General features: G+C 40.0%; 1 protein-coding gene across 4 annotated transcripts in view; it reads right to left on the reverse strand.

Annotated features, from left to right (window-relative positions):
- Positions 1-1,273: 1,273 nt before the first annotated feature.
- The window catches only part of tent4a (terminal nucleotidyltransferase 4A), a 134,365-nt gene continuing 118,877 nt past the window's right edge, over positions 1,274-16,761 (reverse strand). For 2 of the 4 annotated variants that reach the window (XM_072509483.1, XM_072509481.1), the window contains exons 10-13: positions 10,303-10,481; positions 9,893-10,051; positions 7,351-7,518; positions 1,274-4,850 (exon numbers count right to left, since the gene is read on the reverse strand). In XM_072509483.1, coding sequence (XP_072365584.1) covers positions 4,674-4,850; positions 7,351-7,518; positions 9,893-10,051; positions 10,303-10,481 — 683 coding nt within the window. In that variant the 3' untranslated portion in view covers positions 1,274-4,673. The remainder of the gene's footprint in view (positions 4,851-7,350; positions 7,519-9,892; positions 10,052-10,302; positions 10,482-16,761) is intronic. The other 2 variants (XM_072509482.1, XM_072509484.1) reach the window with 2 other exon arrangements.

Raw genomic sequence — 16,761 nt, forward strand, 5'->3', positions numbered from 1 at the left:
CTTCGGGACATCTTTTAAAATAAGAGGTCAGCTTCCAACAAATAGTTATGACGGCATCCAGTTACACCACTTACCCACATTGTTCTCACTGGCTCTAGGTTCTGAAACATGCAGCTCTTAATTTTCTTTAAACAGCAGGACGACCAAAACCATAATCTTCAGCCACTGCCTCAAAATTCATACCCTTACTATCAATTCCAGCCCTGTCTTCTGGTACACTCAGATTTAACAATACTGTTTGCAGCTTTGGTACTCAATTCAATCTGTGTCCCCCATTTTCTCTTTCCTAAAGACGGTCTGCTGGCACTTGCAAATATCACCTGCCTCTGCCATTGAAACCTTTATTCGTGCTCTTGTCACCTTCCAGAACAACTAACGTGAAAGTTCCTGCCATGGTCTTTGTAGTTATGATTTTAAAGTTTAAGCTAATGTCCACGCGGGTTGAAGTTCACGCTGTTCTCTCCCCGGAATTCATAGGTCTTGTCAGGCAAGATGTTGAACAAGAACAGTCAGTATTACTGCAGGTACCAAAGCATGCATCATACTGGACACTTGTATCAACCCAGCCATGTTCCATAAAGAAAGCGCAAAAATATGGAATCAGCCACCATTAAAATAGTGCTTCAGGTTATGAAAAGAAAAACAGGTGCCAATTGTCTAAGGAAGGTAATCAAATGCAAGTGTCAATGGATAGACTTGCGAAAGTGAGGAGCGTTCAAGGAGTCACAGAAATAAAAAGTAATATAATGAATGTTGGAGCAAAGAATAGATTCACAACAGGCCAAAAAGTAGAAAGGCTGTGACCATTAAGAGCTACAAAAACATTAGTGGTGGGCTCGTAAATTGAGATATGGAATTTGAATTTATCATTTTGGCAACAGACAGCAAATGGAGATTCGAGCAATAAAGTTACTATTAAGCTATTTTGCTGGTAGGGACAGCTGGTTTTCAAACAGTCGTGCCAGATTGGCTTCAGCAATCACAGGGTGTAGAATTTTACTTATGGTGTAGGACGTAGCTGGTAAATATGGACAATATGGAGCTCAGTTAGACAATTAAGAAAGCATGGAAGACGATGAAAACGGAATGATGAAAAAAAAAAACATGAATTTTTGTGTTTTTCCTGGTAAGAAATATGTAGGAATATGGTTTACAAAAATTAAGCAATAAACATTGGTTCAGGAAAAAAAAAGGGAAAATAGCTGAACATCACAAACGTGTGGCTGAGCTCACACCTGTAGTACAAGACACATTTATATATAATCAAATACAATTGTTTCAGTAAGTTTATTAAAAATAATCAAAGAATAGAAAACTATACATAAAAAATGTTGAATTTTTACTTGCCCCAGTAGAGTCCTAAACACGATTCTTTTTGTACGCATGAACGTACAACCCCACAGTGGTAGTCGGGCCAATTCATTGTTCACCATGACAGAACTTGAACATGATACAGATGGTTACCCAGCACCACAAAATACACAGCACTTTCAGATATCAATTGCATAAACCAAATCGCTACAAAGTAATGTGTTTCTGCTTTTGCTTAAGCTTATATAGCTAGATGTTATGCATCAATTGAAAACCATTTCAGCACAAATTCACCTTTATCAATTAAGCTTTGGTTTGAGCTGTAGTGTTTGCTGGGATTGCCAGTATGACTTAACCTTGTACAGTAATTTCATAAAAATAATTCTTCCCCAGCTTGTTTGTAATTGGTCGATTTTAATTACAAAAGCATGTCTCCAACATAAGTTTAGCGCTCACAGCCTTAGCTCACCATAACTCTTATAGAAAAAAGCCTTAGATTTTATGATCGTAACATCAGTAAAAATTACTTAAAATAAACAAAAAGTCTAAAAATAAAATCAAAACCTGCGACTTGGTGTGTTAAAATGGTTTGTTGAAATAGTAGCAGAAGGTGTTGTGAATTCAGCAAAAGTAGTATTGCCATGAGAGCACAAATTCAGCAATATTTAAAAGTTTTTTCAACATGTGATTGCAAGTGGTCCATTTTATAGCATTTTTAAAGAAAATGTCACCAATAATTACAGCAGTAATATGGTGAATACATTCTCAATGGATGAATGTTGTAAAACTAAAGATTGCATAACACACTTCCATGGATGCAATGAAAGCAAGGTTATTATAAGCACTTGAATTACAGCATTTATGGAAAAACAGTGCCCAAGATGCTCCAGTTATATGTTAGAGCAATGTAATGTTATGCTTTTGTGCAAGATGCATCCCCTAATTGTATGGCTGCCAGGGAGAAACATTTAGAGATATATTCATCTTCTGTTCAAATGAAGTCACATTTGTGGAGAGTAGGGACAGTGATCCACAATTCTGAAGGCAATTGAAAACCCAAGCTACACACAGGTACAGTTATGCCCAAATGCTGATATCTGAATGACCCACTTCAAAGAAATACATGGTTTCAAGGCACCAGCAGGGCCAAATGGGATTCAAATTGTAGGTAAGTTCCTTGGGAAAGTTTCTTTGTCAATGCGTGGAATGATATGGTATATATAAAGTAGAAAAGATAATATCTAAAAGATTACCCCAAAATTCCTGTTTTGGGCTGGAAATTTAAGCCATGCAACTTCTGCTGCAGCTTTACATTACAGCAATCGTTCTGCAGAGCCAAAATGACAGAAATGTATTGTTTAGCTTTTGATGATTAAACGAGTATTCCTTGGTGTGGCACTAGGTTTGTAAAATCAGCGCCAAATTAATAAACCCTTGGGTCTGTCATTGTGCTGATTATACTGGAGAGTTGAAAATCTACATTTGTACGTTATGAAGTTTCCACTATATATCAATTTTCAGGGGGCAATTTTATTCATTTAAAATGTTACAATTTTGTTAATTTAATGTCCCTAAAAATTTGACCCTCATGTGAAAGAATTTTACAGATCCCCATTATTTTCATGAAATTACAGTATGTATAAAGACAAAGTGTGGACTTTACTGGAATGCTCTAGAATATAAAGCACACTAGCTAAACAAGCCAATAGCATGCAACAGAAAATCATAACAGTGAGCTCTCAATATTACACGTTGATAAGGTAGTAACATTTTACAGATGAAATATTCTTGTATACTGTTGCTGAAACAAGTCAAAACAACTTGAGCATTTTCCAAGTGTTTTCCTACAAATTAGTGAATGTCATGGCAACATTATCTCACAACAAAACCACCTCCACGAGTGGACATCATCCACTTTAGTGTTTAGTTGGGTCAGAACTCCTTCATGAGGCATTGTCACGTTTAAATTTCAACCTAATTCAGGCAATACAGAAGGCATGACAAATCCCCTAGGACAACTGTGGTACATTCGTTAAAACATAGGGCTAGGCAGGCTGTAATTTTTCTCTCTTCCAAAAAGGTAACAAAAAAGTGGTTGTCATGAAAAAATCTTGCATAGTCTAACTGTATGCATCAGTAATTTCCATTAAATGTCAGCAATATAGATGATTTAAAATCATTGCTGTCCATTGCAATACCGCATCAAACTACTTTCTACAAATGCATACAGCAGATGAAGTACTTTTTCTTTTTTGCTCCTAATAGAACATACGCATACTGGTATACAGATTCCTTAATAGAATCAACATAATTCCTTCCACCACATTCTGTTAGCTGGGAACATCATTCATAAATGCCATCTGGACCCCAACATTAACAGGTTACATTTTATGACTAGCATGAACTGTCACACTGAACAAAGTTCCCCTAGTTCACAGAAAATTTGTTTTGTTCGAGTATGCCTCAGTGTTGCAAGGCTGGCGTTTCTGGCTCTTATTCAAATCAGAAGTGAAAGATTCAAGGTGACTATAAACAGACCCTGAGAAAACGCAGCCCAAAACACAAATAATGACTAAAGCAGAAGAAAAGATGGTTCCAGTTGCGCTAAATTCCCTTAAAACTTCTGGTTAGTACTGAGTATTATACAGTGAATCAAGGAGCCAGAACTACTCAACAAAATCCCTTAGGGTGTTAGCACACTCAGCTTAAATATCAAACCTGCCAAACTAAGAATCCTCTATAAACTTAGATAATGCAACCTGGGAAAGGATTTGTAAACTTCAAAATGTTTCCCTCCTCCACTTAAATATAACTTAAACATGTGATAACATCATATGAAAATTAAATAAAAACTTCTGAAAAACAGTTATTGCACAAATGATACAATATGTACAGAGTAAAAAGTTCTGATATATGTATGAAACAATGACTAAGAAGCGGCAAAAACAATTGCCATGAAAATGTCCATCTAGGTCAGCCACGAGAACGACCCTTGGATTGAAGTATTCCTAAATTTGCCTCTGCTTGTAAAGAATTGCAGAAAGTGCCCATCATCTGCAGTGTTGTGGTAAAAGCTCAAGCTCTTGCAGATTTATCACCAGAGCGGTTCCAGCAGTGACTTCAGAACTAAGGGAAGCAAAACCTCCATATCCAATAAGGCTTCACAAATACTTAGCACAAGATGATATGTTCTGTAAGATGGAGTCCAACCATCATATCGGACACATGCAAACAGCCAGTTGTAGATATTAATCAATACCTATTAACTGCAGTTAAATGCTGGTCTTTATTTCCAGTCTAATGTCAAAATCATTTTGCTTTTATGTGAAGACTGGGAATGATATCTAATGATTTCACACATCTTATCGACTTAAACTAACAGTTATTGGTTCCCGTGTTTGTTTTCTCCTTTTTGTGTTGCGAGTATATTGGTTATGCCCTCTATGAATGACCTGCTGTTTCATGCCACCCATTGAATTGTGACTGGAGCTTTGGTTCTGGAGTCCCTTCACCGAATATTTTGGGCCACTGTGCTGCTGCTGAAGACAAGACAAAAATCAGGTGATAAGAATTCTTTGTCCAAGATCCCATTTAAAATCTTATTTAAAATCTCAAGAAAACAAAGTATTAATAACAGCTCACACATACATCAGAAAATACAGTATAAAAACAGACCCCAGGTTTGGTCCTTAGTCTGTACCAGAGGGTTGCTGCACCCTTAGTAATGGAAATTGTTCTGTGTGGGTGGGAGGGAGGTGGTGATTGTTAGGATTGGTGAGGAGAGAGAAAATCCACCATTGTTCTCACTCATTATCAGTGTGTGACTCCTGCTAGAAAGCAAGGAGGCTTTCCACGAAGCACAGACTCACTTAGCAGTGACGTTCCACCAGTTAAATATCCAGACAGCATTGACTGCCCAGGATCATAAATGAGCAAGACCAAATAACTCTAATACTGGAGGATTGTTGCTCATGTACTCAGAATGATTTGCATTAGTAGAAAGATAGAATAAATCAAATTTGGTCGTACAGTGCCTGCACAAGAAATAGGTCAAATCCAGTGCTGCGCTGATCATCTAACTGAAGGAATATTAATACCCTTAAGAAGGTCACAAACATAATGACTTTGGATATCAAAAAGTTACTATAAAAGCTTACTTTTTTGAGGCAACCAAAACTCATGAGACATCCCTTTCTATGTGCCTCACAAGTGTGATACCCAATATTGCCAGACAGAAAATGGAAACGAATAAATAGAAATACATTTCTCTCAAGTGCAATAGATAGTACAATAATCCGCTAATTCATAGAATCTCTGCAGTGTAGGAGGCTATTCCACCAACTCTGCACTGGCCCTTGATCACCAGTAATCTCACCGAACCTTTTGGATACTAAGGGGCAATTTAGCATGTACAATCCACCTAACCTGCACATTTTCGGACATTATACAAATAAAAGCGAATGCTGCCTCAGAATGTGGCTGTCACATAGTAGAGTTGGAAAGGGGAAAGAATGATCATCCTCACTAAAGATGGGAATTATTCATGTCAAATGACAGCAAAAACATTTTGAATACTGTTTCCACCATTAACAGAATACTATAAGTCATCAATCCCCCCCCCCCCCCTCCCGACACAAATTTTAAATCCCAAATATGTGCTATTGTATTTAACAACCTTGCTATAGTATGTTTTGATCATCTTTCAAAGGACTGTTATTTTTAAGATGTTGTCCAATTTGTACACATGAATTTATACCATGATCATGACCGGGTTAATTAATCCTAGAAAATATTTGAGACTTATTCGATGTTCAGTTGATGTCCAAATATACACATACACTTTCCAGCAGGAGTCTGGCAAATCAAGAACGAGAACCCTGGAAGGTATCTTCCTCTCCTTTGCTTCAATGAATCATTGTCATGCCATCCAAAATTAAATAATGCAGACTAGGAATCAAATGTGAGTCTTTCCAATATGTCGTTTTGTTAAACTGTTCAAGATTACACAGTCGGACAACAGCACATAAATATTTAGCATGTATAGCTGAAATTCCTCTTCTCTATTTTATCAAAGATATTAATGCCAAATTAGAATTTCAGACTAAAATCTGATATTTTTAAAAGAAATTGTGTTTATAATTGAGCGGCAAGTGAAGTAAATCACGTAAATCTTGTAAAAGTATTGTGAAAGCAAACATAGATTCCATCAGAATAACTCCATAGCATTTTAATACTCGCAGGCCAAGTGTGTTCAAATTGCAGCCAGTGTGGAATTTCACCCTCCAAGTGCTGGTGTTCTTCATTATTTGATTTGCCTAATTTGGATTTTCTGAGTTGTTTTCCATGAAAAGCACCTTTTTTTTTTTTTTTTATAAAAGCTGTTGCCTAATTTGTGGGCAAATCCTAAATCCAAGCACCAAAATATGCTCGCATGACTAATTTGGGCACATGGAGATCAATAGACATGGAAATAAATTTAATGCAGCTGAAGGCTGAATGGTGTGCACATTTCGGCCCTCAAAGATAATAGACTTCTCGTCTTAGGAAAATGTTTTATTCTCTTAAGTTGTCCTGCATCGTTTTGCTCTTGTTCAGTTGCCCTGCATCATCCACTCTTCTTCAGTTATAAGGGAAAAGAAGCCCGACCTTCAGTTTGTGTTGGATGCACATTAACATTCAGGGATTTTTTTTAATGGAGAGCTTGAGTTGGCAAGCTAACAATTACTCTCTATGGAAAAGGCATCTGGCCTCCATTCATTACTTCTCAAATATATCAGCACATTGGAAACCTATTTTGTAGAAAATACAAGAACAAATATTGCCAAATGCTCTATGACACAATGAAAGTCACCCATTTAGTCAGAAAGAAAAGTATTCACTAATTATGCTGCAAAATACACTTGTCCCATGTTGAAATAATTCTGACTGTCACAATTTAGTTTTAGAACAATCAAGAATCAAGCATTCCAAAAGTTATAAATTCATTTCAGCATTAGTACTGCAAAGTTCAATTTTTGTTTTGATTTCACTAGTTCCTACCTTGTGATGCATATATAGACTTGGCGGAAGGCTAGGAGATGCAGTTGGGGGAATAGGGTATACAGCAGTGACAGGATTCAGTGGTGCTCCTTTAATACAAACCTGCCTGGAAGGAGGTGCAGGGTGTGTGGAAACACCAATACTGGCTGGTGAAACACCAATCCTAGCCTGTATTGGAAGGTAGCAAATAGACAAAATTAACAAATTCTAATGATATCTAGCTTTTTAAGGATTAATCTTATACAAGCTAAAACTACAGATAAGCTTTAATTGCAAAGTATATACCAGCATGTTTGGTTCTATTTGACTATTCTATACTTTTTAAAACCTTAGCTTTTAGTGAAGGGACATAAAAATTAAATCTTAAAATGATGCATCATAAAAATGAATTGCTCATCAGCATCACAGGATATGGTATACAAAAGCACATAAATTCCCCAAACACTAAAACCAAACAAGAAAACAGAATAGATTGCACTACTCTCAAGTTAAACATGCATTAGGATAAGTAAGTAGTTGCATACAAGTAAGCAAAGACTGCAGCAGAAATGAACAGGTCAGAAGTTACAGTCACAGAATGTTGCAAAGGGGGAAGAGGGTAGGCAGCTATTTCTGTAAATTTACTGCAGTTAGACTCATCTTAAAATTGATTTGAAAGAACTTTTGATTAAGAACAGTTTAAAGTATGGAATTGCACAATTAATCAACACTTACTTTGGACTACATTTTTCCTCAACCTATTGAAATGAGGTCTTAATGACTATATAATTGTGACTGTTCAAAGAAATTTACATGATTGAGAATGGAGTGGGCTTGACGAGTCAAAAGTGTATTCCATTCATGCATTAGATACTTAACATAGCTCCACATAGCTCCCCTGATGGGTCAGTGATTAAATGCCTGGTCCTTGCAGTCACAAACCATGAAAGTCATGTTCAATCACTATTTTATGCTGAATTAACTATTCATAATAATAATCTTTATTAGTGTCAGAAGTAGGCTTACATTTACACTACAATGAAAGTACTGTGAAAATTCCCTAGTCGCCACACTATTGGCACCTGTCTCAGGCAGAAATATGATAAAAGTGCTAGAATTGGCCCTGGCACCCTTGGTCTTGGGAGGAAAACAATGTTCCCACTTCAGATTGTCATCACTATGTATACTCAAGTCCTTTAGAGAAGACAGCCTGCCATCCCTATTCCAGCCCAACCTGCTTGCGACTCCAGTCCTGCACCATGTGGTTGGCTCTTAATGCTGCCTTAGTTTTTCCACACATTGCAAGAAAAAAATTGAAAATTGCTGCATCATAAATGGCTATCATTAGATACTGAAACAAAGAATTATCTGAGGTTTTACAAATTGGAATAAGGTTAATCTGTAATCCCTAGCTAAGACATAGCATGAATGCAAACTGGGTAGCTGCCACCTCATGAAATTTGTTTTAAACAGTTTTAAATTGCATCAATTTATATTAAACATTTTTGAACGTAGTCCAAATGATCTCTTGGCTTATTTTATAAATTTATGATTAAAATTCCTAAATTCAATACTTGGGTTTGGTATAGACATGAAATGTCTAAAATTAAAACAAATTCCACCAGATGAACCTCTGGATTACTGAGAATTCTGTAAATTAGGAATGTTGTGTCTTTACACATTGCCGCTTTATAGCACCCAGCAGAGATAGGGGTGGCCAATTAACATATCATGAACAGCATGCAGTTTCATTTCAATGTTGTTGTGAATTAATTCTACTCTCGTCTTGTCAATTGGCTAGAGGACAACTATTTCACTTGCTCCACTATTAGGTGAATCAATTTCCTCATTACCTGTTTCCCAGTTGTGCACCCCCAACAGTTGATGCTCATTGCACAGAGTGGCGTTCAACAAGGAGCAAGAAATGTCACTGATGGTGCACCAGACAGGAGTCTGTGAGGCTTGTCAAGAAGTGCATAAAATGGAGAGTCAGTCAAACACTGCTACTTTATTACTATGGCTATGAAAAGGCCAAAATATTTACAAAGAAAAGATTTGATGCTTCCTTACAGTACTGTTCTTACAGGTAGTTTTATATGTTCATAATTGATATTGGGAAGTTTCAAGCTCAGAACAGTAGTCGATAGAATGCCACAATACAGTGACGTTAATTGTTCTGCTTTATTGAATTTTTGTTGAGAAAAAAGTGAGACCTTCTGTAGAATAAATAACTAACTAACTAACAAAATGTTATGAATGCAAGGTGTGACTATCAAGAAGAGTCCTCCTTGAAATAGTAGCGAGTAATTGCCACATGAAATGGAGTGAAGTTGTATAAGATTTGGATACATGGCTTTAAATTAAACAGAGCCTGCAGAGCTGATGGATGTGTATACTCACTTCAGCATTGTTTTCCTAGAACCCAAGCTGTAACGCACAAGGGACTGAAAACCTTAGTTTCATTTTGCTAGCCCATGCTCCAAAGATTGGCCACCCCTGGTTTAGATGGCTGCAAATTTGTCAGCAAGACCTGCTTATTTTGAAAGGACAACAGCTTTCTCACCTGAGTATTTGAAGTCACTATCAATGCACTTGTTATGTTTGTCTGTGGTTTCCCACTTGGGATTGGTAGTGTAGGTGCTAAAGTTGCCATCAAAGGAGCTAATGCTGGGATGCCAAAGTGGTGAAGGTTTGAAGTTGTGCATGGTGTAGAATCAGAGTCCTGTCAAAAGCACCATTAAAAACACTTTCACAGTGCTATTGAAACCAATTATTTCAATATATTAGAATCTTTATACAAATTTGTTCCAACATGATCAGATTTAAATCATGAATCAAAAAATGAGCATTAAAGAGCCATTATTCTAAGCAATTGATACATTGTGAATATTAAGCTGTATTTTAGCAGCAATTTGGAGTGCAATATTCATTGCAAACCCCATTAATATGGTCCAAGTGGAAGACCGTACTTACTATATCACTTCCAGACTGTGATGAAGCTGATGAAGAGGAGGCAGAGGAGAGCTGCTGTGGGCTGGAGAGAGACATCGGTGATGCTTGGCTGTAGGGAGATTCCGAATCTCTGTTTTGCTGCTGTTCTCCAATAATGTTACCAGTAGTTTTCTCCACTGATTCAATCTTGACACCATTTTCTAATTTGAGTAAAAAAAGGTTGTCCATGTAGAAACATATCACAACAGCAATGATTAAAAAAATGTTCACAGTAGATGCTTCAAATAGAAACGAAATAAATTTTTTTTGGGAATATGGATAATCATTCCAAACTATTGGGCCAGACTTTGCAGTTAAAAAAAGGACACTCTCCACTGACCACAAAGAAATTTCATTGAGATCAAGCCATTCCGCCAACAAACATTTCACCTCTAGCCCTATGCAATGGTACTGAACTCTTTGGTGATCACAGCATCCACAGCTGTTGCCCAAGCAGCCAATCTCATTAAATGTTTTTCAGATACAAACAGTGAACTTAAAGCACCAAAATAATTTGTTTTACATGGAGTAAATTAAAATTTGGAATATATTCATGGATTAAGATAGAAGCCAAAATATCCTCAAAGTTTAATTTTTAAATAACTTCATAATCATATAATCATTTAATAGAACTCCAGGATTTTGTTTTTAAGGGTCATTTTGCTAACCAAATTTTAGCAGCAGTGGCAATGTGGGGTAGGAAAGTTGAAATTCTCGCTGACTGTCACGCGTGGGCAAACCACAGCGCAGCCCGTCACACAACTACAGAGCAGTTTTGAGATTTACGGGCTCATATACATGGCCAACAGCCTAATGTTGCATCAATTTTCAGAGGGCAATACAGTGAATGCTGACAGTTTGTCATCAAGAACATCCACCCCACCCAACAAAATATGGCCTATGTGAGAAAGGGATTGACACCTCAATCTTAACTTGATAACTCTCAAAATGATATATACAGGCAGTCCTTGGTGTTACAACGTTAGTTACGACAAATGGCACTTGCAACGTTTATAAATTGATACTGTTACAACTTTACAGTGCCGTGCCAGAAAATTATTGGTCTTTACCAAATGTTATGTTTCGCCATTCACAATCTTGGGAAGAGCAAGTTGCTTTTCAGATACAGTATGCAACTATTTTTGAAAGTTTAGCCACTTATTTTATCGTGGGAAATATACTGTAAGACAATTATACTGGAGCAAAATCGCACAAACTTTTCACTATTCAGTGAAAATAGGGTATTGCGCCTAGGTTCAGGAACCAATCCTCTATGTTCCGATGGGAAAGCTTGTTCCGACTTACGACGTTTTGACTTATGATTATCATAGATTATCATAGAATTTACAGTGCAGAAGGAAGCCATTCGGCCCATCGAGTCTGCACCGGCTCTTGGAAAGAGCACACTACCCAAGGTCAACACCTCCACCCAACACTAAGGGCAATTGTGGACACTAAGGGCAATTTATCATGGCCAATCCACCTAACCTGCACATCTTTGGACTGTGGGAGGAAACCGGAGCACCCGGAGGAAACCCACGCACACACGGGGAGGATGTGCAGACTCCGCACAGACAGTGACCCAAGCCGGAATCGAACCTGGGACCCTGGAGCTGTGAAGCAATTGTGCTATCCACATGATGTAGTTTTCAGGAACCGATTGTGTTGATTATGTCAGAGGATTGCCTGAATAGTATAATAGTGCTTTGAAATAATGGATTCATACCAAAAGACAAAGTTAGCCAAGTGCAGTACCTCAAAATAATAATAGATTTGATCTCACCATTCAGTACTGCAGCATCCTGGTCATCCAGCAGAGCCACACTTAGACTTTCATCCAATACACCATTTTACAATTAGGCTGCTGATAGAAATAGCCATTCTGCTTGCCTCTTTTAGAGCTATTTTCCATTGTTTCAAAAGCAATAGGCAGTAATATAAAATAAAATCTACCTTGGAGGTTAAAAATCCCATTGGACCGGAATACAATAGTTTGAAAGTAGCAAAATATTCTTAGTACTTAGTATTCTTAGCATCTATTGGGAATCAAAATCCGATCTTACTCGTGGTGCCAGAATGGTTAAGCCTCTCCAGGGAATTGAAGGAATGACTTGCGCAAGATGTTTTTGAAATGAGGATACCAATGTACATTGCATGATAGCCAAATGTAATACATTTGGCTGCAATTAGAGGGCTCTTAATCATTCTGCCTGGTTGCATGATCCCAGACATTTTGTTTTGTATGGGATAACACATTTTGGAAGACTTAGAGGAAGCTTTTTCCTGGCAATAATTTATACTTCTGGTATTGGCCAAAACAGTTCATTTGATATGGAGCTGCAACCTGCCTGGGGAAGAAAAACAGACACAAGTGTCTCCTGGTCACTGTGGTGATATACATCACTAAGTACACAAAGGGTTAATGTACATACACTACACCTAGCTAGACACTAGAGGGAACACCAGAGACATGACACACAGGCAGTCAACCAATAGGTCAGTAAGATACGACACGACCAATGGGCAGTCACGATACACACAGAGGTGACACTACCACAGGAGGGCATTACACCAACCCATATAAAAGGCTACATCACACATGCTCAGTCTCTTTCCAGTGGAGACTCTCAGTGAGTACAGACACAGGGTTGATTGAAATACATCACTCCCACCACGTGGATTGTCGCAGACTGGTTCGTCAGTCTGAGTAGCTATAGCAGGATTAACAGTAGCGTTGAATCCAAGTAGGAGAAAAGTTAATAGTTTAATAAACGTGTTAAAGCTATCTCCAAGTCTGAACCTTCCTTTGTCAGAGTGCACATCAAGGAAGCAGCTTATGCTACGTCAAGAGCATAATAAAACATGGTTCCAGGAGTGAACTATTTCAATCCATATAGTTACAACTCAGCAAACAGTGACTACCAGCAACAGCAGCCAGGCAAGATGATGTTCGAGATGCCGGTCCCACAGCAGCTCAGGTACCAAGGCAATCTCAGTGAAAACTGGCGTTGGTTCAGGCAGAGATTCGAGATCTACTGGTAGCGTGCGACCTAGATGGCGTGGCGGATGCAGAGAAAATAAAGCTTCTACTTACCATCACGGGTCCAAAAGCTGCAGTAATCTTCCAGACCTTCAAATACTCAAAGGGGCAAAACAAGAGCGATTTCCAGGCAGTCCTGGACAAATTCCAAGAATTCTGCGAGGAACATACAAGAAAAGATAAAAGAGGCTCCAAAACTCACCGCGAGGCAGGCTTGCAGCAACGAACGGCAATTTTGAATTGCAGCCATCTTGGAAAAGGTGCTGCACATGCACAGTGAGGACACAGAACGGGAAGGTCCGTTTGCGCATGCGCGAGAAGCCGCGCATGCGCAATTGCGAAAAGGCCCCAAGTAAAGGACGAATGATCTGCACAATCGCTTCCTACGCCACAAGCGTCGTGACGTCAGAGGCCCCGGACCACGCCAACTTAAAGGGGAAAGGTCCCAAAACAAGAAAAAAAAAATTTAAAGCCTCAAAACCAGATTCTTTCACCTGGAACGACAGCACAATGCCTGAAATTCGACCAGTAGCTGAAAGTAACCTCCGCAGAACTCTGCAACAAGCAGTTAGCACCGCCCCAAGAGATGATACAGTCCTTGAAGACTATGACTCAGACCTTGAATTTCGTCTTTGGACATCGCGAGCCCAATGCCAGCTCCGACACAAAACATGATGATATGGTCTTGGAAGACAACAACTCAGACGAAGCTTTCACCTTGGGAGGCTACCCCAGTACCAAATCCGAACCGCAACTAGATGTGTTGCACATCGACGACCCCGACGACGAGTTCTTCAGATTTGAGGACCTTCACCCAGCAGATATGACATCCCGACTTGTGAGTGCAGGATTATGCTGCGGCCTGACACCAAGAGACAGAGAGCGGTACAAGCCCACAGAGAGTGGTCCACGCACCACAAAGGGTCCCAGCCTCCACACAGAAAGCGATGAAAGACTCCACAGCGAGCTCGTGGACAGACTCCATGATAGAAGCAACGCAAGGCTCCACAGCCCAGTCCTTGCATGACCAAGAAGTGACTCGAGTGACACAAGCCTCCACAGCAAGCTCGTGGACAGACTCCACGATAGAAGCAACACAAGACTCCAGAGCGCAGTCTTGCATGAACAAGGAGTGATGACAGTTTCCACAGAGAGACCCATGCACGATTCCACACAAGGAACGCTGCAGAACTCCACAGAGGGAGTGACACAAGCCTCCACAGCGAGCTCGTGGACAGCCTCCACGATAGAAGCAATGCAAGACTCCAAAGCACAGTCCTTGCATGAACAAGACCATGAGGGTCTAGCAACCTCCTCTGAGCAACCAGCAGCAGACAATGCAAGTCTGCCACGCTGAAGTCAACAACAGAAAGACTATGACAGTCTGCCACGCTCAAGTGTACAGCAAGAAGACTACGACAGTCGACCACGCTCACGTGAACAACAAAGCAACTATGACAGTCCACCCAGATAGTTTGAGCCACCAGAAGAAGACTCGGACAGTCTACCCAGCTCAAGTGTACGACAAGAACACACTGAGGCTCTACCCACTGTATGTGAGACAAGTGACGACGACATTCCACTTCCCATACCAGATGTGCAACGTGACAGACCTCAGCTAGAATGTACAGAGGCACTCGACAATCACAGTGAGACTACTGGTGACTCCGGTGACACCACGTTACTTCAAACCTCATTCGCTCGAGCTGCTCCACAAGCAAATGCATTCCTGACTGTTTTGACCCCGGACGGGGAGCATCACGAAACTTCAGAAGATTCAAGTGAACCTGAAATGACTCCGGACGGGGAGCATCGACAAGCCAAAACGGACTCAGGTGAAACAGCCCAGACTCCAGACTGGGAGCATCCACCAGCCAATGCTGATTCAAGTAAGCCGGACATGACTCCAGACAGGGATCGCCGCAAACTCAGCGACGGCACGCTCAAGAAAACAGCAGGTGCCACAAAGCACGCTGACACGAGTAACTGTGTGAAGGACTCGTATTATCCAGAGTGTGGTCCTCGAGCGCAGCAAACACAACAACAAAGACAACAGCAAGAAGCGTACCAGAGGCAACAACGTCGACAAAAACAACACCAATGGAACTACGATGTTCTATGTTCTATGTTCTATGTACGACTGGTACGACATGGTACAACTCTGCCCATGTTACTGCTCAGCTCAGTACAATGACATACCATGGTAGGATGATGCATCTTACCAATTCACGTTTGCTGCACTACCAACAGGAATCCTGGCTTTCAGGACAGATGCCATCAAGAATTACCACCACGAGCATCGAAAGAAAAAAAAAAAAAAAAAATCAGACAACGAAGTGATTTGACCACATCTTGGTTCCTTCAGCACAGGGACACTGATGGCGTTTACAATGCAATGCCACCATCAACATCACCAATCAAACAAGAAAGCCACTCGACCATAATAATTAATGAACTTTGGACTCATGCAAATGATTTGGACATATTGTTTAATGATCACTGTTATCATAACTTGTACAGGGTATCACTCATCTACCTAGTTTGTTCAATTTTCTTTAACACTGTACAGAAAATATGGAACACGGAAAAAGGGGGGGGGGGGATGTGGTGATATACATCATTGTAAGTACACAAAGGGTTAATATACATACACTACACCTAACCAGACACTAGAGGGAACACCAGAGACATGACACACAGGCAGTCAACCAATAGGTCAGTAAGATAGGACACGACCAATGGGCAGTCACGATGCACACAAGAGGTGGCACTACCAGAGGAGGGCATTACACCAACCCATAAAAAAGGACACATCACACATGCTCAGTCTCTTTTCAGTGGAGACTCTCAGTGAGTACAGACACAGGGTTGATTGAAACACATCACTCCCACCACCTAGATTGTAGCAGACTGGTTCGTCAGTCTGAGTAGCTAGAGCAGGATTAACAGTAGCGTTGAATCCAAGTAGGAGAAAAGTTAATAGTTTAATAAACGTGTTAAAGCTATCTCCAATCTGAACCTTCCTGTGTCAAGGTGCACATCAAGTAAGCAGCTTATGCTACGTCAAGAGCAGAACAAAAGTCACCAGCCGTTTAAATCAATTTCAATGCACGATATATCTATAGTAACTTACCTTTCACTAACCGGGCGGGGGAAAAAAAGAGAGAAGAGTGTGTGAGGCCTGGGCAGAGGAATCCACACTGGCTAGCTCATGCTGGCCAGTGAAGGGGTGTGGTGGGGACGGGGCTGCAGCCATCCAAGCTTGGTAGAACAGGTTTTGATGGGCCGAGGTGTGAAAGGTTGGGAGATGGGACCATTACTTGGTGAAGTGTTTTTGAGAGGAAGTGGGCAGGGCCTGGAGTTATGGTGATGATGATGGATGGGGGGGGGGGGGGGGAGAA

Source organism: Scyliorhinus torazame, chromosome 6 (genome assembly GCF_047496885.1).
Source record: "Scyliorhinus torazame isolate Kashiwa2021f chromosome 6, sScyTor2.1, whole genome shotgun sequence".
Taxonomy (NCBI): Eukaryota; Metazoa; Chordata; class Chondrichthyes; order Carcharhiniformes; family Scyliorhinidae; genus Scyliorhinus; species Scyliorhinus torazame.